Below are 23,997 nucleotides of genomic sequence, written 5' to 3' on the forward strand. Positions count from 1 at the left end.
TCACTTAACAGGAGAACTAACAGTTTGACTAACAGATGTATGAGACTGTCCCAAAATTTACACTTTAGGTATGACTCTGGGACGAAAAAAACTTGATGTACTAAATGTTGAAAACTACGAAACATGAGGGTGGTAAACAGTCTTTTACCCTAGTATGTAAATTAAATGGGAGGTGAGAAGTGTCTTTAATCTTTTCGTGTCATTCTTATTTCTATTTCAAATTAACTCGTACAATTGACAAACACTAATTAGCTAATATGCAAGACATTCGAACACTAATTGCAAGACATCTTCAACATAACCTTTTAACTAAAATTCTTGCTAGAAGAGACTCACGAATTCCCCTCCTTTTTTTTTTTGTACTAAGAGAACGAGAGAGTTTGAACCCAGAATGCATTAAGTTGAAAAAGAATATTGTATTCACAATAACAATCTACCACTCAAAATCACGAATACCCTCTTGGCGCATTATTGCTTGTGCCAAATGGGCTATTAAACAAATCTTAACAAATATAGAAATTGACGAAAAAATTTACACAGGTCTTAAATAGCAAAATGGCAACAACAATACTTGGTACCACATGACAATCTGCATAATTACAAAACTGGCGATGTAATTAACCTACTAATAAGAAAATCAAACAAGAACAAAAGAAGAAGGAAAACAAAGTAGACACAGATAACCAAGACTACGTACCCAAAAGAACAGTTTGTTCATAACTTGAAACCAAAGCAGATCCCACAAACACTTTCCAGAAAAATCTTAATCACAAAGCTAACACTACTCAACCATAAAGCTTTCACATTCCCCTCCAACCCAAGAAACATAAATTATTTTTTAAAGAGGTATTCATCAATTCCCCCCCTCAACTTGTGACTATTGGCCAATTTCCCCCCCTCAACTTTAATTTTGGCCAATTTCCCCCCTCAACTCTCATAATTAGTCAATTTCCCCCCTCAACTTTAATTTGGCCAATTTTCCCCATCAACTCTCATAATTAGTCAATTTGCACCCTACTATTAATTTTTTAATTTGATCATAATTAAACAAGTGTGTGTAAGAAACTAAATAAGATGTATGTTAATCATTTTCCTATATCTTTATCCTATTACAAATAGATTAAAATTTAGAATTTTATAATTTATCATAGATAGTATTATTAGTCATAATAAATCAATATAGAGTAATTTTATTTGATTTTTTACTATACAAAATTGATAACGAAAAGGATTGATGCGTACATTTTTGTATGTGAATACAATTCTCTTTATAAAAGTGAAAGCTAAGTTCAAGTAAATTGCAGAGAATCGAGCTTTAATGCAAAAATGGCGAGTCAATTCATAATTTTAGACTCCTTTATTACCTATTTTATTGAAATAGGTCTGATCCATGAGTTTAGGATTATTATGTCTTTTTGTTATTATTTCTTCTTCTACATGCTTTAAACCCGATTCATAACTTTTTCTTATAATCAACCCATATCACATACTAATTATATTATGCTTTTGTACATTTTACCCTATATTATGCATGTGAGTTTATGTTAATTTTAGTACTTTGTTGGAAATTATTAGAAAGATTGAAAAAAAAAGAATAGATGGAAAATTAAAAAAAAAATTAATAGTAGGGTGCAAATTGACTAATTATGAGAGTTGAGGGGGAAAATTGGCCAAATTAAAGTTGAGGGGGGAAATTGATTAATTATGAAAGTTGAGGGGAGAAATTGACCAAAATTAAAGTTAAGGGGGGAAATTGACCAATAGTCACAAGTTTAGGGGGGAAATTGATGAATTCCTCTTTTAAAAAAAGAACCCCAAAAAGTAGGAAAAAAGTAAAAAAAAAAAAGGAGGCAAAATTCAAAACTCATTTCATTCAATTTTGTCCCACATTTTGATTTCGATGAGATTCGAATCAAAACCCAAATGGGGTTTCTGGGTCTGAATCAAAATCCTTGATTGAAGACGATAAAACGAAAAAAGGGGAGATTTTTATGGAGAGAGGCCAATTTGCTGCGCCGAGCAGCTTAGAGATAAAGGTGGTGAGTCCACGGCGGAGCGACAACGTTGTGCACCCTGGGGGACAACCTCCGGAGACGACGACGCCTCGGCGGTCGTTCAGCGACTACAGCCCGTTGAAGAGGTGGGTGTCATGGCTGGTGCCGTCGATTGTGGTGGCCAACATTGTGGTTTTTGTGGTGACGATGTTTGTGAACGATTGCCCCAATAACTCCGACACTTGCATTGGTCGGTTCCTTGGCCGCCTCTCCTTTCAACCCTTCAAGGAAAACCCACTTCTTGGGCCGTCTTCAACCACGTAAACCTTCACTCTTTTATTAGTTTCTCTTTGTTTAAATTTGTTGGGGTTTGCAGTTTTGGATTGAAATTTGTGTTCTGGGATTTGTTGGATGCTTGCATGTGGAAATTTGAAAATTTTAGTTGTGGAATTTGGGGAACTGACGCAGTGGCGGTGAACACGTTTTGCTTTCGCTTGTGTATTTTTGGTGAAATTATGATGAGGAGCGTTGGATAGTTGGACTGGGGTTTATTTTTTATTTTTTTTTGTGAAATTAGAGTGGGATCAAGCAAGGTTGAGACATTTTGTGAAAGGTATGTTTTTACAATTTTTTTGGTAAATTTTGTGGCTTGGTGGATTTGGAATTTTGGTTATATTAGATATATTTGTAAAGAAAATATTTGAACTACATGAAGCTTGATGCAATTCTGCTTTTAATCAATGTTGGACTTGGGAAAGTGAATATAGAAGCAAATCTACGATTAGTTGAGAAAGAGGAGCTTGACGGGTAATGAGGGTTTTAGGTATTTTGTGACATTCAGGCAATGCTTGATGTTTATTTGATGTCGGCATAATGCTTGAGCAAAGAAGAAAGGTGCTCGAAGAGTGGCATGTAGTGAACTACTTGGTTTGATTAGATTGCTATGTTAATCAAAATGTACAGTGTAATGTGTTACATGATTAAAGTTTTACATCAGTGTTCTTTAGCGACTTAGTTTCAAAATTTTCGTTCGACTTTCCTTGCTCTGTGAGGCCAATGGTAGAATGATTATGGACAAATGAAATTGTTTTGTCTTAATATCTCTGGTAATAGCAGGTATGCATTCTTCAAGGACTTGTTTGTCATTCTATTGAGCTGTTTAATGTGCTCATTTCAGTATGCATCATCCAAAGTCTATAATTGCTAAAAGTAGCACTACAAGGGCGGGGGAGCTGTCATCTGTTTGGAAATAACAGCTATAGACATGCCCCTTAAGGGTCAATAGGTCTCAGTTGCATATCTAACTTGTTTCTCATGTGTTTTCATCCTGAAGATTGGAAAAGATGGGTGCTCTGGACGCGCAGAGAGTGGTTCATCAACACCAGGGATGGCGGCTGATCTCTTGTATGTGGTTACATGCTGGAGTTTTCCATGTGCTTGCCAATATGCTGAGTCTTGTATTCATTGGAATTCGGCTTGAGCAAGAATTTGGATTTGGTATGCATCGGGATTTTTAGTTTCATGTATGTTATCATGCATGTATAGCCACATCCATAAATGTTTGTAGTAAAAGATAAAGCACATGACATAAATTGTAGAATAATAAATTAGTTACCAAGAGCAAAACTTCTCTCATAATCTAGAAGAGAAACACTTTCCGGGTGGCTTTAGCTACCTTGTGATTAATCTACAGAGGATTTCTATGCATTTGTTTATTGAATTGTAATCCTAGAATAGTGGTCATGTGGTGCTGGTTGCATTATAACTTACACCAGTATGTTGCTAGGTTTTATGGAAACAAGAGGGCGTTTTATTCAGTGGTGAGCAAAGAGGAGTTTATACACCGAAGATGGGGTTCAAACTTTAGTTTTAGGCATAGTATTCCATTTTACAGAATAAAATTGCTTGAAATAGAAGCTGAGAGATTATTTTAGTTTTACATCACATCTGTGGGAACAAGGATTGTTTTGGATATCCTGTACATGTAGACATAGCGCCTCATTTTGAAATGTTTTGAGATGCTGCCTATTTGAAAAGATTGAAAAAAAAAAAGGTTTGATGCTGATCTACATCATGAACAGTTGTTTTGATGAACTGTTTTAACTATTTGGTTTGAAATTCTAATGTTTTTTTTATTTGTTCTTCTGCAGTTCGAATTGGTTTCCTATATCTCATGTCTGGTTTTGGTGGGAGTTTGCTTTCAGCTCTTTTTATTCAATATGGTATTTCTGTTGGTGCTTCTGGTGCACTTTTTGGTTTACTAGGAAGCATGCTTTCAGAGCTCATATCAAATTGGACAATGTATGTAAATAAGGTAAATAAAGTTTCTGTATACTCAATGATGCACCTCTTTTTATAGTATGTGCACGACCCTTTGATCTTACAGTTTCAGATTTCTATCTGCAGTTAGCAGCATTGCTTACTCTCCTTTTCATCATCATAATAAACTTAGCAGTGGGAATTCTACCACATGTGGACAACTTTGCTCATATTGGAGGATTTGTCTCCGGATTTCTTCTTGGATTTTTGTTTTTGATCCGCCCCCAGTTTAAATGGCTTACCCAACGTAATGCTCCCCCTGGACGTGTTAGTACTCCAGTTAAATCTAAACACAAGACGTATCAATATGTATTGTGGGTCCTCTCTTTGATACTATTGATTGTTGGGTAAGCTTCCCTCGATCTCTGAAATTTAATTGTTTGACTTCATGAACCTAATTGATTCCCTGCATGAGAATCTGGTAGCCATGGTTGACGTGTGCAATTTTTTTATTATCAAATCAGAGAACTGGACTTTGTGTAGATATGTAGATATCATGTGTCCTGTAATATGTCTTCATTATTGTCATTGCGAATAGTCTTTGTATATGCTTGTTTCTAATCAGAATGGTTTGGAGAAGGCATTGTGTTATCGCTATTCTCTCTGTAGTACTAATTGGTCACTTTTTTGATAGCGGCTTCTACTTTGTTGTTTTGGGTTGTATGTGTTGGCAGTACTTTGTTGTTTTGTTATTGGAAATAAAAGTTCATTTTCCTCGTATCTGCGTGGCAGGCATTTTCTAACAGTCGTCATGTTTTTGACAGGTATACTCTTGGCCTGGTTACTCTTTTTCGAGGGGTCAATCTAAACAATCACTGCTCCTGGTGTCATTATTTGAGCTGTGTCCCTACGTCAAAATGGAATTGCAAGTCACAAAATATTTATTGTTTGGTAATATGCTGTACTTCTTTTTTGTGCATATTAACTTCCGCCTTAATATTTGATGGATAGAAGTGCTTGCTTATTAATATGATCATGGTTGCATTCAGTCGTTCTAGTTTGGCATGCCGTTTAATCTAATGCCTTAAAGAAGTGTAATTTAAGAAATGACTCACGAAATTCCGAGTCAGGAAATTGCTTCTACAATGTACTTTGTTAGTACTATAATTTGATTTTGTACTGACATATTGTTCTTTATATGCATATATGCACCAATCTTGCAGTCGAGCCAGATAGGGAATCAGCTGAACTTAACGTGCGTAAGCAACGGTAGAAATGGAACATATTCGTTGTCGGATCCCAGCCCCTCCCGGACTCAGCAGCTATGTGCTGAGCTTTGCAGTTGACCATACATGTACAGATTTCAGAGTTGATAGAATGTTGATTGATATGCTTCATTCATATAGGAAGTATTCTTTCTCTTTTGTTTTTTGTTGGGTAAAAATAGTCTTGTGTATTCACCAAGCAATGGTTATCATTGTCATTATTCTTTTCATTCTTTTACTGCCCTTGTATCTCTTTTTCTACTATTCATGACAGTTGAAACTTGAAACTCATTCCGAAACTATGAAATTTATTCACCATATCCAACTACTTAAACGCGCAATTTACTCACCATACCCAAGTTTGTTGAATGTGGGATGTGACGGATCCTCTTGGTCGGATATTTGCTCTCTACCTTCTCGGCTCTCCCCCTAATTTTGCAATGTTGTAAGATGATAGGACATATGTGATATGTCTACTTTTTGGTTCATCAATCAACTTTAAAAAAACAATCAACTAAATAAAAATTCGTTTAACCATATAATTAACATTGTCAGTATTTTAGCATTTAACTGAATAACATTCATCAATTTATTGGATAACAATTGGATAACAAAACAAATATGGATTTCCGTTAATTTCTTATCTTTATTGAACAGTAAGCCTTTTACAATAGTTTGAGTGAGTGTAATATACATACATACATATATATATATATATATATATATATAAGAATCCGGTTGCCTGAGTTTAATACCTATAACACTAGTGCTACACTATCATGAGTTCACTAAAAGTGTGAGTCATACGTTTCTACAAAATGAGTTTGATATATTGAGCCGCTTTTAATAATTCTGTAAGAATTATATGCGGATTTGAAAAGGAAAGCCTTTGCCTGAGTGCCGTTGCCCGCTTTCGTTCAAATGGTGCTCGGAAGCAACTCGATCGACACTTTTCAATTTGATCTTAACTTAACATACATACTTTTCAATGCAATATTTGTTTGTTGTGGGAGCTCCACACATTTGCAACCTGGAACGAAGACGATGGGTTGGCACTGCTAGCCATCAAGGCCCAAATCAGCAAAGAACCTAATAATGTACTCAACTCCGGGAATGATTCCGTTCACTTTAGCCGGTGGCAGGGCGTTACATGCAGTCGACGGCATCAACCAAGGGTCACAAAATTGGAGCTAGGATCGAAAAGGGTTTCCATCCCCATGCATAGGAAATCTAAGAGTCTGTTTGGTATTCTATTAAAAAAAATCCATCATTTCGCAAAACATTTCTTAAAAACATTTATTGAAAACAATTTTCTTTAGACTTATTATATTTACACCCCACATCTTGTTGAATAAACATCACATCCTTAATACACCCCACATTGTTTTTTCAACTAAAAATTTTCTTAACAAACACCACATACTTTCCCATAATAACCTCATACCCCACATTCTCAACATACACCTTACATTTTCTACATAAACCCCACATTTTTTAAATCTTATTATATTAAAATTCTGTTAGTTGATGCATCTGTTATATAAAAACAAAAAAAATTGATCTGAGCTTATATTCTTGCATTTGTGGTTTTCGTTATTCTCCATGGAATGATCTTTCGTTTTCTTCTTTTGGTGTTTGTTCAACGTATAGGTTTGCTACTTCATCTTTCTCCTTTGCTTCCATTTAACATGCTGAACTACCTCCTCTCGGTGACACCTATTAACATAGGGAACCATGTGCTGGCATCTTGGTTGGAGATTATAGTATTCACTCGCTTTGTTTAAATACTGATTTAGCCATGAAGATCATTTTTTACTAGAGGATTTAATCGACAATTTAGGAGTCCAACCAGTGATAGAAGGCGATGTTGCACTTTTCCTCACTTTTTCTTTTTGTGTTTGTATAGATTCCTTCAACAAAGATAATGCAGTAAAGACAGTGGCCCCAACAATATCGACATGCGAATTTTTTTTTTAATTTCATAGGGGAGTGATACCCTAGTTCCCTCTAGTGGTAGGGTTAGACCGTTAAAGTCAAAACACCATTCGGAGTGTGTACAAAATTAAAAAGATACATGCAAGCCCGTGCATAACACATAAAAACAAAATATGAAAGAATGATGATAGTCACAAAACCAGTAAAGTTATTCTTCTTCCCTCTTAATTTGCCTTTTTTTTCTTCTCTCAATTCTCTCTTCTTAATTTGTGAGACATCAACTGTATCAAGAGTATTATGTGTTTAAGGACAGAAGACTAATAAGTTGATTGTATATAATTAATTATCACAAAGATAAAAGTTCTTGAAGCCCTTGACAGTGAAAGTTTGACAATTACCTGGTACGTTATCTTGTACAATCTAGCAGCTGATGCATGAGATAACATGATATTATGAGCTGCCATGTACGGCTTGGTTGAGGAGTTACCTCTAGAACAGTTGACACCAAATGGAGCTGAACATCACTGTGGCGAAAGAAATCCAATATCTTAACCTCCAAGTATAAAAACATTAGGCTCATTCATTGTAGTCCAATGCAAAACTCTATCCTCAAAAATTTTTAAGCGTGTATCTACAGATGCAGTGAAGTCTTTTCTACATCCACAAAAATGTTTCATCATGATCATCGCAAATCCCATTTTCTGCATGTCCCATTTAAAACTCACCCATAAATGTTAGGAACTAACATATTTTTTCGACTAACCCATCCCCCACACTCATTGTCAAGTGCCTGTGGGAGATAACTGTAGTGTAAAGTAACATGTGGTTCGATTCTTGGTTGAAACAAACAACTTAATTAATTATTAACATAAAGAATTGTAGATCACTATAGCTACTAAATTATTAATAATAAGTAATATAGCTACTAAATTCTTAATAATAAGTAATATAGTTACTAAATTATTAACACTAAGTGATATTTTCTTTCTTTAATAGTATAAGCAGGGAACCGTAGAAACATAATTTAGATAGACTGTAACCTGGGCTGATCAGTTCATCAATAAGATTGTTGTAATATCTTACATCGTTTGGATCGACAGGTCCTCTTCCGTCTGAGAGAAACAAACCGATTATTGTTTAAGTGTGAAAGCTACTTGTTTTGTTTAATCTGAGTTATAATTTGGTGAACATGCATACTTGGGATAAGTCTTGACCATGAGATGGAAAATTTATATGCCTTCAAACCAGTATCCACCATTCGTTGAACATCTTCCTGCAATGGTATATATAATATATATGATGCGTGCGTATCAAATAGCATCAGTATGTTTCTAATTAGTATGATATGGATTTCTACAATATTAAAAAACGCTTAGTCCCGAATCGTCTTAACAAATAAATGAAAGGATTTTCTCTATTTGCTGATAAAGAATTAGAGCAAACAAAGAGGGAATTAGCACCAGCATGTTTATTCTAATTTAATTCAATAAATTCCCCTAAATTCCCCAAGAACCCCATTTTACAAACCCCAATCAAAGGCAAAAAGGAGAGAGAAAACCCAAATAAAGGGAAATTTGAGGAATTCAACATACTGTAATCAGAGGGAGGATGCTTTTTCGATGGCTGAATTCGTCGACGACGGCGGCGGTTGTCAACCGTCGCTGTACCTCCAGTACGCATCCGCCATGTTTGAAGCTTGTCGACCGTCACTACTTGGTTTGTAGGCTCCACGGAGAGAGATATGGGGAGCGGAGAGAAAGGAAAAGCAGAGGAAGATGAAAAATTATGGATTTTCCAGTAGAGAAGGAGAGAGAGAGAGAGAGAGAGCGAAGAGGGGGCTCCCCTTCTGAGATCGGTGAATAGAAGTAACTGGACAAAGCTTAGCTTCTCCTTCCCTCTTCACGATGACCAACACGCGTCCCTTCGAATTTTTTTTATTTTTTTTACACCGATGGCATGGCCGTAAATAAACTGAAATTCCTCACAAACACTGTTCATGCAATTTCCTCCCCTTCTTTAGACTTAAGTAATTCACATCCTCTCCACAATATCCCTTTTTTTTGTTGTTGTTAATTTTGCATAATTCAACTATTTTGTTCTCAATTTGCTAATAATATTTTATGATGTTTGAATGGCAAAATATGGTATGGGAGATGTTAATAATTGGATACGTCTATAGTTTTGAAATTCTCTTGCTAGATAGATACTTGAGCCTTCATGAAGTTTAAAAATTAAGAAAATTTGATCTCACCAGTAATAGTTACAATTTTTAAATAGCAAGACTAATGAAACGAGCTTCAAATCTTTATATTTTAATAAAAAATTACCTACTAACTTTATATAATAATAACGACAAAAGCATAAAAAATAAAAATGAAAAATGAAAAACCAACTTGCAATGGGCGTCCCACTCCCACTCCCACTCCCAACCCCCCCCCCCTTTTCACACTTCACTTTTTTCTTGCAGCTACATTAATACATTTTTATTTTTTTTATTTTTTTATTTTTGCTTAGAATAATAAAAAGACTTCAAATTGAATTATATTCCCCAGTTTTAATTTTGTGGTGTTATTTCCTAATAGTAGTCATGATGATGAGAGATTTTTCAATATGTTCGAAACACGGGATGTTGCACCAAGTGTCTCTATACAAGATGTGAGATTCTTGTGTTAAAAAATTAATAACATAAACATAAAATTTCTCACTACTTACATAATAACATATGGTATATCATTTGTGTTACGGGCGCAAGAAAAAATTTCTCTAAGATGACACCCAAGCTTAAGAAATTGGATGGAGAGCTACTTTTATTATTGTAGGTATGTAAAAAATGTGAGAAAATTTTAATTTGGTAATTGAAAATAGCTTTTTAAATAGGGAACTTTAACGAAAAGCACCCGGTACTGTTCACTTTAACGAAAAACCACATTTTTACACTAAAAAGTCAATCCTAGTACTATTTACTTTACCCTTTATTTTGTCCTTATCATTAAAACTCAAAGTTCTCAAACCCTTCAAGGTTTTGATCTAAAGGGTCACTTATGGGTTCATCCTTTTTGGCGCAATGAGTGTTTTTGCGGAACAAAAAAGGGTCTAAGCTTCAAAACTTATGAAACTGAACCAAGAATTAAATACTATTTATAAAACTTGACCAATAAGTAGACACTATTCATGAAACTAGACTAATAAGTAGACATTATTTATAAAACTTGACCAATAAGTAGACACTATTCATGAAACTAGACTAATAAGTAGACATTATTTTTGAAACTTGACCAATAAGTAGACTTTATTTATGAACGAAAACAAGAATTAGGCATTATTTCAAAAACTAAATCAATAAGTGGAAACTATTTATGAACTGGACTATATACTATTTATGAAACTGGAGTAAGAACTAGACAATGTTTATGAACCATGACCAAGAACTAGACATTATTTATGAAAGTTGATCAATAACTAGGCACTATTTATGAAAGTGGATCAATAACTAGGCATTATTTATGAAACTGGACCAAGAAAGAGACACTATGTGAAATCTCGTCCCCGGAATTTCACTATTCATTATGTATCTCGTAATTTAAATTCGTATTTCACGTTTACGTTATTTTTATTACTTAATTTTAATTCCGTAAATTTTGGGAATTAAATCGAATAGTTATCGGGTTTGAATTTTCGTAATTAATCTTTAAGATTCATTGACCTTTCGAGGTCACAAGTAATGTTTTCAAATAGATCTCGAAACCACGAGCACATAGGCGCAAGCTATTTGGGAGTCCGGGTTTTAACGGTATAGTTACGGACATTTAAAGTTGTTACTAAATTATAGATTTTAAATTTATTTTAAAACTCCCACCTTGTGGGAAAGGGACCAAGGAGATAAGAGAGTGAGGGACCAATCAGAATGGGGAAAAAAAAAGAAAAAAAAAAAGAAGGCCATCAGCCAATGAGGAAAGGGAATTCCCACTCCATTTTGTCGACCCGTGCACCACGATCAAGCTGGTTTAATTCTGGAGAATTTTGCCATTTTTTTCGTTGAATCACCACCATCCAACACCTGCAAAACACTCAGTGATTTCCCATCTTTCATCTCCACCCAAATTTGAGGATATTTAAGTCCAAAACCATGTAAACCCGTGCGGGTGACCCATGGAGATTTGACGGCGATTCGGCCATTCCGGCTAGTTTCACCACCCACCAGCATCCTGAATCAACTCCCCTTGGACCCAAGAACAAGACCCAATCAATTGTAGGGGCGTTGGAGCATCGAGGAAATATAATCGAAGAATACCCATCTTAGGGTTTCCGGCGGGTTTGAGTGAATTTGAGGCTTTTCCCAGCCAAATTGGATTTGGCCACAGATATGAAACTTACTTTACTCATTGAGATCTACATTTTTGTGAAATTTAGTAATTTTTGGAGTTAGTCGAAAAATTGGGTTTCAATTCGCTGAAACCGCCACTCTCGGAGGTGCGTATGGTGGCGGGTGGCCAGTGGGCCAACAATGTCTTTCTAAGATCAATTAGATGTCCTGATTTTGTATTTAATATTCATATGACGTGATTTGATCGTTTGAACCTAATTTTCACTATGAGACATTACTTGATCAAAATATGAATTGACGATCAGACCGTTGGATCGTCACCAAACTTTAATACATTATCATACGTAATATTTGAGGATGTTAGGAACTGACGGAACAGGAATCTGATGTACGTATCTTAAGAATAATCAGAAATCCACCAACTTTAAATATTAAGAATAATCAGAAATCCACTAACTTTAAAGATATTTGACCCTCCCCACAACATAGAATTGATGGTTTACACACACAGTATCAAATAGAAAATAGTATTGCATTGCATATGAACATGATTTGAAAACTTAGGCCACCAAAAAGTAACAAACTTTGACACACTGTAACCGTTTCTTCTTCTCCTTCCGATTCAGAGTGTATTATGCGCTTGCCCAGTTGTATTATGTTGAAAAGTTGGACTGGGCATTCGTGTGGCTTCCCTTTCTCAGGCCAAAACCAAACAACAGTTTGCTCATCCTCTGCAACTAAAATACAAAAAAAAAAAAATCAAAATAATAAGTTAAAATTTAAAATTTAAAATCTCATTTGGTACGTTGGGTTCTATATTTTGGACTTGGATTGTCTGCCCTCTTAGTTATGGTGCCCTTCCATGCCCTCCTATTTTGTGCGGTCACGGTTAAACCACGTCAATATTTTATATTAATTTTTTAATAAGATAATAAGATAAAAAATAATAAAAATATAAAATATTGACGTGGCTTAACCGTGACCGCACAAAATAGGAGAGCATGGAAGGGCACCACAACTAGGAGGGCAGACAATCCAAGTCCCTATATTTTACCAATTGTTGTTTTTGAGTTGTGCACCCGGCGGGACAGCCTCCGGAGACGACGACGCCGCGGCGGTCGTTCAGCGACTACAGCCCGTTGAAGAGGTGGGTGTCATGGCTGGTGCCGTCGATTGTGGTGGCCAACATTGTGGTTTTTGTGGTGACCATGGTCGTGAACGATTGCCCCAAGAACTCCGACACTTGCATTGGTCGATTCCTCGGCCGCCTCTCCTTTCAGCCCTTCAAGGAAAACCATGTAAAGCTTTCACTCTTTTATGCGTTGGGATTTGGAGTTTTCGATTGAATTTGTGTTTTGGGATTTATTGGGTATTTACGTGTGGAAATTTGGAAAATTTTAGTTGTGGATTGTGGGGAACTGCCGGAGTGGCCGCGAACCCGTTTCATGTAAGTTGATCTCGTTTGTATGTTTTTGGTGAAACTATGATGAGGAGGGTTGGATAGTTGGATTGGTTTTGTTGTGAAATTAGAGTGGGATCAATCAAGGTTGAGACTTTTTTAGGTAAGAGTAATTGTGAAAGTTATGTTTTTACCGTTTTTTCGGTAAATTTTATGATGGATTTAGAATTTTGGTTATATTACATATGTTTGTAAAGAAAATAGTTGAACTGCATGAAGCTTGATGTAATTCTGCTTTTAATCAATGTTGGACTTGGGAACCCTAGTGAATATAGAAGCGAATCTACGACTAGTTGAGAAACTTAAAGGAGGTTGACGGGTAATGAGGGTTTATGTATTTAGTGACATTCAGGCAATGCTTGATGTGTATTTGATGTCGGCATATCGAAAATGCTTGAACAAAGAAGAAGGGTGCTTGAAGAGTTGCAAGTAGCGAACTACTTGGCTTGACTAGATTGATACGTTAACCAAAATGTCCCCTGTAATATGTTACAGGGTTAAAGTTTTACAGTAGTGTTCCTTTAGAGATTTAGTTTCAAAATTTTCGTTCGACTTTCCTTGGTCTGTGAGGTCAATGGTAGAATGATTATGGAAAAATGAAATTGTTTGTCCTAATATCTCTGGTAAGAGCGGGTATGCGTTCTTCAAGGACTTGTTTGTCATTCTTTAAAGCTGTTTAATGTGCTCATTTCAGTATGTATCATCCAAAGTCTATAACTGCTAAAAGTAGCACTACAAGGGCGAGGGAGCTATCATCTGTTTGGAAATAAGAGCTATAGACATGCCCCGTAAGGGTCAATAGGTCTCAGCTGCACATCTAAGTATCTAACTTGTTTCTCATGTGTTTTCATCCTGAAGGTTAGAAAAGATGGGTGCTCTAGACGTGCAGAGAGTGGTTCATCGACACCAGGGATGGCAGCTGATCTCATTTATGTGGTTACATGCTGGAGTTTTCCACATGCTTGCCAATATGCTGAGTCTTGTATTCATTGGAATTCGGCTTGAGCAAGAATTTGGTTTTGGTATGCATCTGGATTTTTAGCTTCATGTATGTTATCATGCATGTATAGCCACATCCATAAATGTTTGTAGTAAAAGATGAAGCACACGACATAAATTGTAGAATAATAAATTAGTTACCAAGTGCAAAACTTCTTTCATAAATCTAGAAGAGAAACACTTTCCGGATGGTTTCAGCTACCTTGTGATTAATCTACAGAGGATTTCTATGCATTTGTTTATTGAATTGTAATCCTAGAGTAGTGGTCATGTAGTGCTGGTTGCATTATAACTTTCACCAGTATGTTGCTAGGTTTGATGGAAACAAGAGGACGTTTTATTCAGCGGTGAGCAAAGAAAAGAGTTTATACACCGAAGATGGGGTTCAAACTTTAGTTTTAGACATAGTATTTCATTTTATAGAATAAAATTGCTTGAAACAGAAGCTGAGAGATTATTTCAGTTTTCCATCACATTTGTGGGAACAAGGATTGTTTTGGATATCCTGTACATTTAGACATAGCGCCTCATTTTGAAATGTTTTGAGATGCCGTCTATTTGAAAAGATTGAAAAAATAATAGTTTGATGCTGATCTACATCTGTACATCATGTACAATTTTGATGAACTGTTTTAACTAATTGGTTTGAAATTCTAATGTTTTTCTGATTTGTTCTTCTGCAGTTCGAATTGGTTTCCTATATCTCATGTCTGGTTTTGGTGGGAGTTTGCTTTCAGCTCTTATTATTCAATATGGTATTTCTGTTGGTGCTTCTGGTGCACTTTTTGGTTTACTCGGAAGCATGCTTTCAGAGCTCATATCAAATTGGACAATGTATGTAAATAAGGTAAATAAAGTTTCTGTATACTCAACGATGCACCTCTTTATAGTATGTGCACGACCCGTTTGATCTTACAGTTTCAGATTTCTATCCACAGTTAGCAGCATTGCTTACTCTCCTTTTCATCATCATAATAAACTTAGCAGTGGGAATTCTACCACACGTGGACAACTTTGCTCATATTGGAGGATTTGTCTCCGGATTTCTTCTTGGATTTTTGTTTTTGATCCGCCCCCAGTTTAACCCAACGAAATGCTCCCCCTGGACGTGTTAGTACTCCAGTTAAATCTAAACACAATACGTATCAATATGTATTGTGGGTCCTTTCCTTGATACTATTGATTGTTGGGTAAGCTCCTCCTCGATCTCTGATTTAATTTTTTGACCTCATGAACCTAATCGATTCCCTGCATGAGAATCTGGTAGCCACAGTTGGCGCGTGCACAATTTTTTTTTTATCAAATCAGAGAACTGGATTTTGTGTAGATATGTAGATATCATGTGTCCTGTAATATGTCTTCATTATTGTCATTGTGAATAGTCTCTGTACCTGCTTGTTTCTGATCAGAATGGTTTGGAGAAGGCATTGTGTTATTGCTGTTCTCTGTGTAGTACTAATTGGTCACTTTGTTGATAACGGCTTCTACTTTGTTGTTTTGGGTTGTATGTGTTGGCAGGTTGTTGTTTTGTTATTGGAAATAAAAGTTCATTTTCCTCGTATCTACGTAGTATTAGAATATGCAGGCATTTTCTAACAGTCGTCATGTTTTTGACAGGTATACTCTTGGCCTGGTTACTCTTTTTCGAGGGGTCAATCTAAACAATCACTGTTCCTGGTGTCATTATTTGAGCTGTGTCCCTATGTCAAAATGGAATTGCAAGTCACAAAATATTTATTGTGTGGTAAATTAACTTCCGCCTTAATATTTGATAGATAGAAGTGCTTGCTTATTAATACGATCATGGTTGCATTCAGTCGCTCTAGTTTGGCATGCCGTTTAATCTAATGCCTTCAAGAAACGTAATTTAAGAAATGACTCACGAAATTCTGAGTCAGGAAATTGTTTCTACAATGTACTTTGCTAGTACTATAAATTGGTTTTGTACTGACATATTGTTCTTTAATGGGGACTTAAACCTTCATGTTACAATTTTCAATCAATGCTCGAGTCTCGAGCCCCCATGAAGTTTAAAAATTAAGAAAGCTTGATCTCACTAGTAACTGTTACAATTTTTAGAAAGGTTGCATCCACACCAAGCTTTCTTGCAATGGTACTTTAGGGGAACTGTGAGAAAATCAGCAATGTCACAGTCCAGCCCCTCAAAAAATGTAGACACTTCAAAATTTCCGTTCATAGCTAGGGTCGCCTAGCAAGGTAACTTTCATATTGACACCAGCGTGACGTCTGATGTAACCAAACTATAGGATTCCATGTATTTGTTTTTTTCATTTTGGATGGTTGCCAAATGTTTCCAGTCAGCTTCTGGAGTCAAGGTGCTCTAATGGTCTTGGTCCTTGGCGTACCGAAAGTGCCAGACAATAGGTCCCAGTAGTGGAAGTAGGCTAGTGAAGTCGTCTAAAAAAACAAGCCGAAGTTGTTATCATTTACTTGGACTTATTCCTTTTCATATTTGAATTTCAAGAACCAGAAACTGTCGTGTAAGTTCCTCCTATGATCCTATCCTCTATAAAGTTCCTTGTCAAGCAACAAATGGAACTCACCAAATTCACAACTCAACAACCATCTCTCTATTTCTTTCTGCTTCTCTCTCTACTTATATAGTTAACCAGATCAGGAATGGGGGTTTTGGTTTTGAAATTAATCTTAATATACTTGCTTTTCAGTGCAGTGTTTATTTGCTGTTGTAGCTCCCTGCAATTGGGACTCGGAGGGAATGCGACGGATAGGTTGGCGCTGCTTGCCATCAAAGCTCAAATAAAGCAAGATCTCAATACTTACAACGTGATGAGCTCCTGGAATGAATCCACGCACTTTTGCATGTGGCATGGTGTGACGTGCAGCCGACGACATCGCCAAAGGGTCACTAAGCTGGACCTGCAATCTCAAAATCTGGTAGGGAAACTATCCCCAAACATAGGAAATCTAAGTTTTTTAAGGCAGCTGGGGCTGATAAACAACAGCTTCAGTCATGAAATTCCTCCACAAATTGGGAATTTGCGTAGATTGCAGGTATTGCGATTAGACGATAACTCGTTTAGTGGCAGTATTCCACACAGTATATCATATTGCTTCAACCTTATCAATGTGGATTTCAGTCGCAACATGTTGGTAGGTAAAATTCCTTCAGAAATTGGATTGTTGTCGAAACTGCAAATCTTTGTATTGGAAGAAAATAATGTAACGGGACAGGTCCCTCCTTCCTTAGGGAACCTTTCGTCTCTCCGGGCACTAAGTCTTTTTAGTAATAACTTGATGGGAAACATCCCCAGTTCTCTAGGCCAATTGAAAAAATTAACCTTCTTGGGATTGGGGTTAAATCAGTTGTCTGGTAGCATCCCTTCCTCCATTTATAACCTCTCTTCTCTTGATACATTTTCCATGCAAATTAACCAAATTCGAGGGAGTATTCCATCAGATATTGGCAAAACTCTTCCTCATCTCGAAGTCTTCAACGTCAACTCAAACCAACTCACTGGGTCCATACCTCCCTCAATATTCAACGTCACAAGTGTTGGGACATTTGACGTTGGGAGTAACAACCTAATCGGACCGGTACCGAATCTCCAAAAGCTTCACAACCTCTGGCATTTCAACGTTCAAGTAAATAATATTGGAAGCGGTAAAGATGATGACTTAAGTTTTCTCTCGGACTTGACCAATGCCACGCAGTTAAAAAATTTGATTATTAACAACAACAATTTTGGAGGGACATTGCCCATGTCAATATCCAATCTCTCAACCAAACTTGAAATGTTTTGGGTTCAAAATAACCAAATATATGGAAGCATCCCATCTGGGATTGGGAATCTGGTGAGCTTGGAAATGTTGGTTTGGGGGAATAATAGCTTCACAGGTAACATCCCCTCTGACATGGGTAAGCTTTCAAACCTTGGAGTATTAGAAATTTTCAAGAACAAATTATCAGGAAATATTCCGTCATCCTTAAGAAATTTAACCAAGTTATTCCATCTTATGTTGGATGAAAATTATCTTGAGGGCAGCATTCCTTTAGGTCTGGGGGAATGCCATGGGTTGCAATTGTTGAATCTTTCTTATAACCTTCTTAATGGCACAATACCCAAACAAGTTTTTAGACTCTCCTCCCTATCGATTTCTTTGGACTTGTCTAATAACCTCTTCACAGGTTCCCTTCCCCTGGAGGTTGGGAATGTCCATAGTCTAAGTGAACTGTATCTTTCTGATAACATGTTATCTGGAGAACTCCCTAGTAGCCTTGGTGGTTGTGAGAGTTTAGAAGTCCTGCATTTGCAAGGAAACTTCTTCAACGGGTCCATTCCTTTGTCTATGAGTTCAGTGAGAGGGATTCAAGATCTAGACTTTTCTCGCAATAATTTTTCAGGTGAAATTCCACATTTCTTAGAAGGCTTTAGAATCCTGAATAATCTGAACTTATCATTCAATCAATTTTGGGGAGTGGTACCAACTGGAGGTATTTTCAAAAATGCGAGTGCTATTTCAGTTGTTGGCAACACTAATCTGTGCAGCCTTGTTGCTAATTTAAAGCTTCCCAAGTGCAAGTCTAAAGAGACCAAGAAAAGAAGATTGTCTTGTAGCTTGAAACTAATACTCCCTTTAGTATTTGGACTTGCTCTTCTAGGAATAGCCATGGTGTTCTCCTATTTCTTTCTTTGTTCATCAAGGAAGAAAAGGAAAGAAATTTCATTGAGCACTTTGGGGAACACTATTTTGCAAGTGTCATATGCTACTCTGCTCAAAGCTACTGACGGGTTCTCAGAGGCTAATTTAATTGGTGTTGGTAGTTTTGGGTCTGTGTATAAGGGAGTTCTTGATGATGATGATAAAGCTCAACTTGTTGCTGTGAAGGTGTTTAACTTGTTACGCCATGGAGCTTCGAGGAGTTTCATAGCCGAATGTGAAGCTTTGAGAAATATTAGGCACCGAAATCTCGTCAAGATTATAACTGTGTGCTCAAGTGTTGATTTTCATGGTAATGATTTCAAGGCTCTAGTTTATGAGTTCATGGACAACGGGAGCTTAGAGGAGTGGCTACATCCACCTACTGGAACTGAAAAGTTAAGAGATCATGTACCCAAAAAGTTAAGTCTTCTTCAGAGGCTAGAAATTGCCATTGGTGTTGCTTGTGCACTTGATTATTTTCATAATCATTGTGAAATGCCAGTAGTTCATTGTGATCTCAAGCCAAGCAACGTTCTCTTGGACAACGAATTGACTGGCCATGTTTCTGACTTTGGATTAGCAAGGTTTCTCTCACAAGTAAGGAGTAATGTTGCAACAATTCAGAGTCAGACAAGTTCTGTTGGAATAAGAGGAACAGTTGGTTATACAGCTCCAGGTATATATATATGTTAGATATACACTTCATTATATTTCCTTTTTTATTTTGGAGTATTGAATTTAAAAAATTTAAACTGAACCATTTATACACAAATGTGATGTTTGAATTGTAGAGTATGGCATGGGGAGTGAGGTGTCAATGAGTGGTGATGTCTACAGCTTTGGCATTCTCTTGTTGGAGATGTTTACAGGGAAGAGACCCACTGACAACATGTTTGGTAATAGCTTGAACCTTCATAATTTTGTCAAGATGGCTCTCCCCGAGCGAGTTACTGAGATTGCAGACACACCACTTCTTCAAGGAGGCACGAACGAGAATCCCAATCAATGTAGTGCGAGAATTCATAAAGTTGAGGTGTGCTTGAGTTCAATATTTAGAATTGGAATTGCTTGTTCTGCTGAATCCGCAACAGATCGACTAAAGAATATCAATGATGCTGCATCTGAACTTCATTCCATTAGGAATACTTTTCTTGGATAGAAACTCTTTTTTATGCGCTTTTGTGATCAGAGAAATTTCATGTTTTGCCTGAGAAGTCTAGCTTTTTCGTTACCATAGTAGGTGTGGAAGTTTGCAATGTAAATAATCACCAATGAGGTTCATTGTGTGAATAGTGTTTACTACTTCTTGTACTTGGTATTTTTGTGTAATATGCACATCGATTATAGTCTAGTTCATGCCATGAAATTGTTGAATATACACATTGACAGATACCAAATTTTCGAAAGATTCATAACCTCAAGACCCTCAAGATTCAATAAAATCTTGGAAGCGGTAAAGATGGTGATTTGAGTTTCCTATCATACTTGACCACTATCAGTGTAAGGTGTTTTCGAAAATCAAAGTGCTATTTCCTAATCTCAATTGCAAGTCTAAAGAGTTCCAAGAAAAGAAGATTAGCTGACGAAAGGGGCATTTGATGTTTGGACAGACATAGTGATGGTGCTAGCTACCTGCTTCTTGGTGTTTTTTCAAAGAAAATAAAAAAAAAACGAGAAAAGGCTTATTTGCACCCTTTGGATATTATGATGCCAATTTGCTTGGTTGAGAAACTTGTGGCTTTTCTAATGGAGATTGCGTAAAGATGCAAACAATTTGTTAATGGTTGCGCAAAATAGGTTTCTTACTAGAAAAAATGTCCGCGCTCCGCCAAGGGTTTTGAAATCGTAACCCACAATTTAACATACCCATTTCTAAATTATTCAGAAATCAATCAGAGAAAACTTCAAGTAGAAGAAAAATGAGTTCTCAATCAGAGAAAACTTCAATTTCATGCAAGTTTTTTTGTTCTAATTTCAGGGCTTAACAATGCAAGATTGGAATTTGCATTTGGTTCAAAGAAGTAAGATAAAATTGATAAGCAAAATGAACTAAAAAAAATAGAATCTATTCCAATTTGATTATCCGTTCAAGTTCAAAAAGACAAAACGAAGAATATTTTTAAGCATCCAAACATCAGTTAAAACCAAACAATTAAAAGCAATAACACTAAAGCATTTCATTGAAGACACATATAACATATTTGGTTCTTTGTACCTAAAATGGAAAACATTTGCTTTCCTATATGCTCTGAAGTTTGCATAAGTGCTGGAAATTTACAATATATAAAGAGACAATCTCAGAATGAAAGACATTTGAGCTCTGTAAATCAAATATATAGGAAAAGATCAATAAAAAGTGAATTACAATTTCTCAAATCAGAAAGTAACATTTATTTGAAAAGATTTAGACTCATTTTGGAAGATAAACAATGGCATGTTAAAAACCAAAATGATAAGGCATTCAACATTCAACATTCACCTAAAAAAATGATATACATGTTATCCACCAATGTTTTGGTAACAAATGCCCAAATTGCTCTATCTACCAAATATTTGCAGATTTATAGTTATAGATGTTCACTTTTATGATATTCAACCCAATACCCACATTTTTGGCAAAACGACATTGTATAGATCTTTTGAGCACCCGAGCCAATGACAATAACATTGAAGGCAACTACAAAAACTGTACATTATATAAAGAGGCAATCTCAGAATTAAAATTGTCAAAATCAATATTTTATGGCTACATTTTTTCATCAGTCAATCAATACACACAGAACACAGAATCACATACTCGACAAAAATTCAAACCCATAAATCCGAAATTAGCAATGTTATTTCTTACCCCCCCAAAAACAATCCAAATCTTAGTGGTTACATTCATTCGTCAAGCACTCAACCACTCAGGTACATCGACTACAAATTTGGAATGTTATGCAAATCTTAGGCAGCTTGAATCATTAAATTTGAGTTGGAAGAAGCTCTGTTACCTGATCTGCTAGTTAAGGAGTGTCACCAAATTTGGCACTATCATCAGCATCAACACATTTCACACTCCCGCTTCCAAAACATTTCACAAAATCGAAAACCAAATGAGACTATGTAGCAGAAAAGATTGACGGAAAAATAGATTAAGAAAAGCAATTAATATTAAATAGAGGATGAATGATGTTGTCCAACAAATAAGACAGCTGTATGTATTTCTCGACCATAAGAAAACATCAAATTAATAGAGCCATTAATCCTAAGTTTTCCATTCATTGTTGTTGGTCTAAACTTGATGACATATTGTAAAGTCCTCTTACATACAGATTAATGAAATATTAATTTATTTCCATGAGTTATTTGACTTTGCAAATTCAAAATAATTGAAGAATACTGAAAATTACTTAAACCCCATCACAACATCCCATTAGTGAAAAATCAAAGACAAAAGTAAATTACTATCTTTCTAAGCATCCAAAGATAGCATACCCAAAATACCAAATTCAACTCCAATATAATAAAAAATTAAAAAAAAAATTAGCCAAATTGGAATAGTTAGATCAAATAAAGATTTAAGTCAACCAATTACACAAGATAATTCATGCAAAGTAGGCTCCTAAGAAAATATACCACTATGGTGGTGGAGGAGCCCAGGCTCAAATAGTGGAGGACACTAGCATTTAAATATACTGTAGCAGCATGGAATCCACGAACTGCATAATCAAAACCAAAATTTTAAAATTTATGTTTAAATTTAAATTTGAAAAAAAAATGCAGTAGAATTGTATAATAAGAAATTCTCCAATGTGGATAAATTAATCTTGCGGGCTGCGATCAGTTGTATTGGGCTGGCAGCCGGCTTATGCTCAAATCCCATTAAATTTATCATACACCCTTCCAACTACAATTCAAAGGAAGAAGTTCCAAGTCCATGCATAATGTTTGCTCAACTAAATTAAATTACTTTTCATGATTAAAATAGTCAACCAACCAACACTCATTTGATAGAATTGAACATTTGGAGTTACATATCCACATATTCCACAAATTTAAGATCGAACAAACCTTCTCATGAAGACCACCCAAAGGTCCATTAGTGAGTTGTGTGACCAGAGGATTTACTGCACTTGAGTTTCCTTGTGCAGCTGCAAGGGCTATGAGCTTACGTTGACCGTCAGTCACTTATCCACTTAAGGATTGAGTCACCGATGATGCATAATTAATGAAATAAGAAACCTTAATTTGTTAAAATGTGAGTAATTACACTTTTCTCAATTGATTAAAACATCATCCGATGGTGTTTTCTAGGCCATGATTTCATTAGCCATCTGCATAATTGCAATTGATAGAAACGGTGTTCTTTGAAATAATCATAACACTTCACAACACAATGGCCGCAATTTATACAAATTCTAACAACAAATTGTCAAAAACAATGAGAACAATTACCAGAAATTTCAAATCTTTTGGGGGTTCAGAGTAATTACCAGAGAGACAAAAGCTAAAATCAACAATATTCCAATTTTTTTCAAAATAAGAACATCTCCGATCTGAGAAATACAGTGCAATTTCTAAAGAAAAAAAAGGAAAAAACCCTAAAATCCATAAGAACCCTAATTTATAAACCCTAAACAAACACAAAAGGAGAGAGGAGACTCAATTAAAGGGAAAATCGAGAAATTCAACATACCATAATCGGAGCGAGGACGTATTCCGACGGCCAAATTCATCGACACCGGAGGCGGTTGTCGACCGGCACTGTACCTCCATTTCGCCTCCGCCATGTTTGAGGCTTTCGACCGTCACTACTTGGTTTGTGTGCTTCATGTGGAGATATATGGGGAGCGGAGAGAGGAAAAGCAAAGGAAGATGAAAGATTGTGGGTTTTCCAGTAGAGGAGGACAGAAACAGGAAGAGTGAGAGATGAGAGGAGAGCGCATGAGTCTAAACCATCGCAATCCGTTCTAAACCATACAGACAAAATTACCCTATCAACTTTTGAGAATTACCATTCCAACCCAGCCCCATTTGGCTGACATTGTTGTAAATAGCGTGAAATTGAGTGGCAAAGATTTGACTGTAGCTGTCAGT

At 36.1% G+C, this 23,997-nt stretch overlaps 2 protein-coding genes, 1 long non-coding RNA gene and 1 pseudogene across 6 annotated transcripts; 3 read left to right on the forward strand and 1 right to left on the reverse strand.

The window, feature by feature from the left end:
* The first annotated feature begins 657 nt into the window (after window positions 1-657).
* Window positions 658-15,296, forward strand: LOC103422732 (RHOMBOID-like protein 1). 2 transcript variants are annotated; one of them, XM_070807493.1, is made up of 8 exons: window positions 658-846; window positions 1,811-2,314; window positions 3,328-3,491; window positions 4,145-4,308; window positions 4,401-4,660; window positions 5,078-5,204; window positions 5,477-5,607; window positions 15,174-15,296. In XM_070807493.1, the coding sequence occupies exons 2-7, from the start codon at window positions 1,992-1,994 to the stop codon at window positions 5,597-5,599; spliced, it is 1,161 nt and encodes a 386-aa protein (XP_070663594.1). In that variant the 5' UTR covers window positions 658-846; window positions 1,811-1,991; the 3' UTR covers window positions 5,600-5,607; window positions 15,174-15,296. The 2 variants fall into 2 exon arrangements, with proteins under 2 accessions (XP_070663594.1, XP_028944198.1); XM_029088365.2 differs by lacking the exon at window positions 15,174-15,296 and having other exon boundaries at window positions 5,477-5,838.
* Window positions 7,478-9,366, reverse strand: LOC103424109 (uncharacterized). 3 transcript variants are annotated; one of them, XR_011573343.1, is made up of 4 exons: window positions 9,046-9,350; window positions 8,651-8,726; window positions 7,852-8,565; window positions 7,478-7,734 (listed from the first exon to the last, which is right to left on the reverse strand). It is a non-coding gene; the product is annotated as an uncharacterized lncRNA (long non-coding RNA). The 3 variants fall into 3 exon arrangements; XR_011573342.1 differs by lacking the exon at window positions 7,478-7,734 and having other exon boundaries at window positions 7,772-8,243; window positions 8,494-8,565; window positions 9,046-9,366; XR_003766682.2 differs by lacking the exon at window positions 7,478-7,734 and having other exon boundaries at window positions 7,772-8,565; window positions 9,046-9,359.
* LOC114819484 (RHOMBOID-like protein 1) lies at window positions 12,762-17,258 on the forward strand (annotated as a pseudogene).
* On the forward strand, window positions 17,044-20,077 carry LOC103447690 (LRR receptor-like serine/threonine-protein kinase EFR). The gene is made up of 2 exons (XM_029089311.2): window positions 17,044-19,594; window positions 19,710-20,077. Exons 1-2 carry the CDS (start codon window positions 17,044-17,046, stop codon window positions 20,075-20,077), a joined length of 2,919 nt encoding a protein of 972 aa, XP_028945144.2.
* Window positions 20,078-23,997: the final 3,920 nt, after the last annotated feature.

Source organism: Malus domestica, chromosome 11 (assembly GCF_042453785.1).
Source record: "Malus domestica chromosome 11, GDT2T_hap1".
Classification (NCBI taxonomy): Eukaryota; Viridiplantae; Streptophyta; class Magnoliopsida; order Rosales; family Rosaceae; genus Malus; species Malus domestica.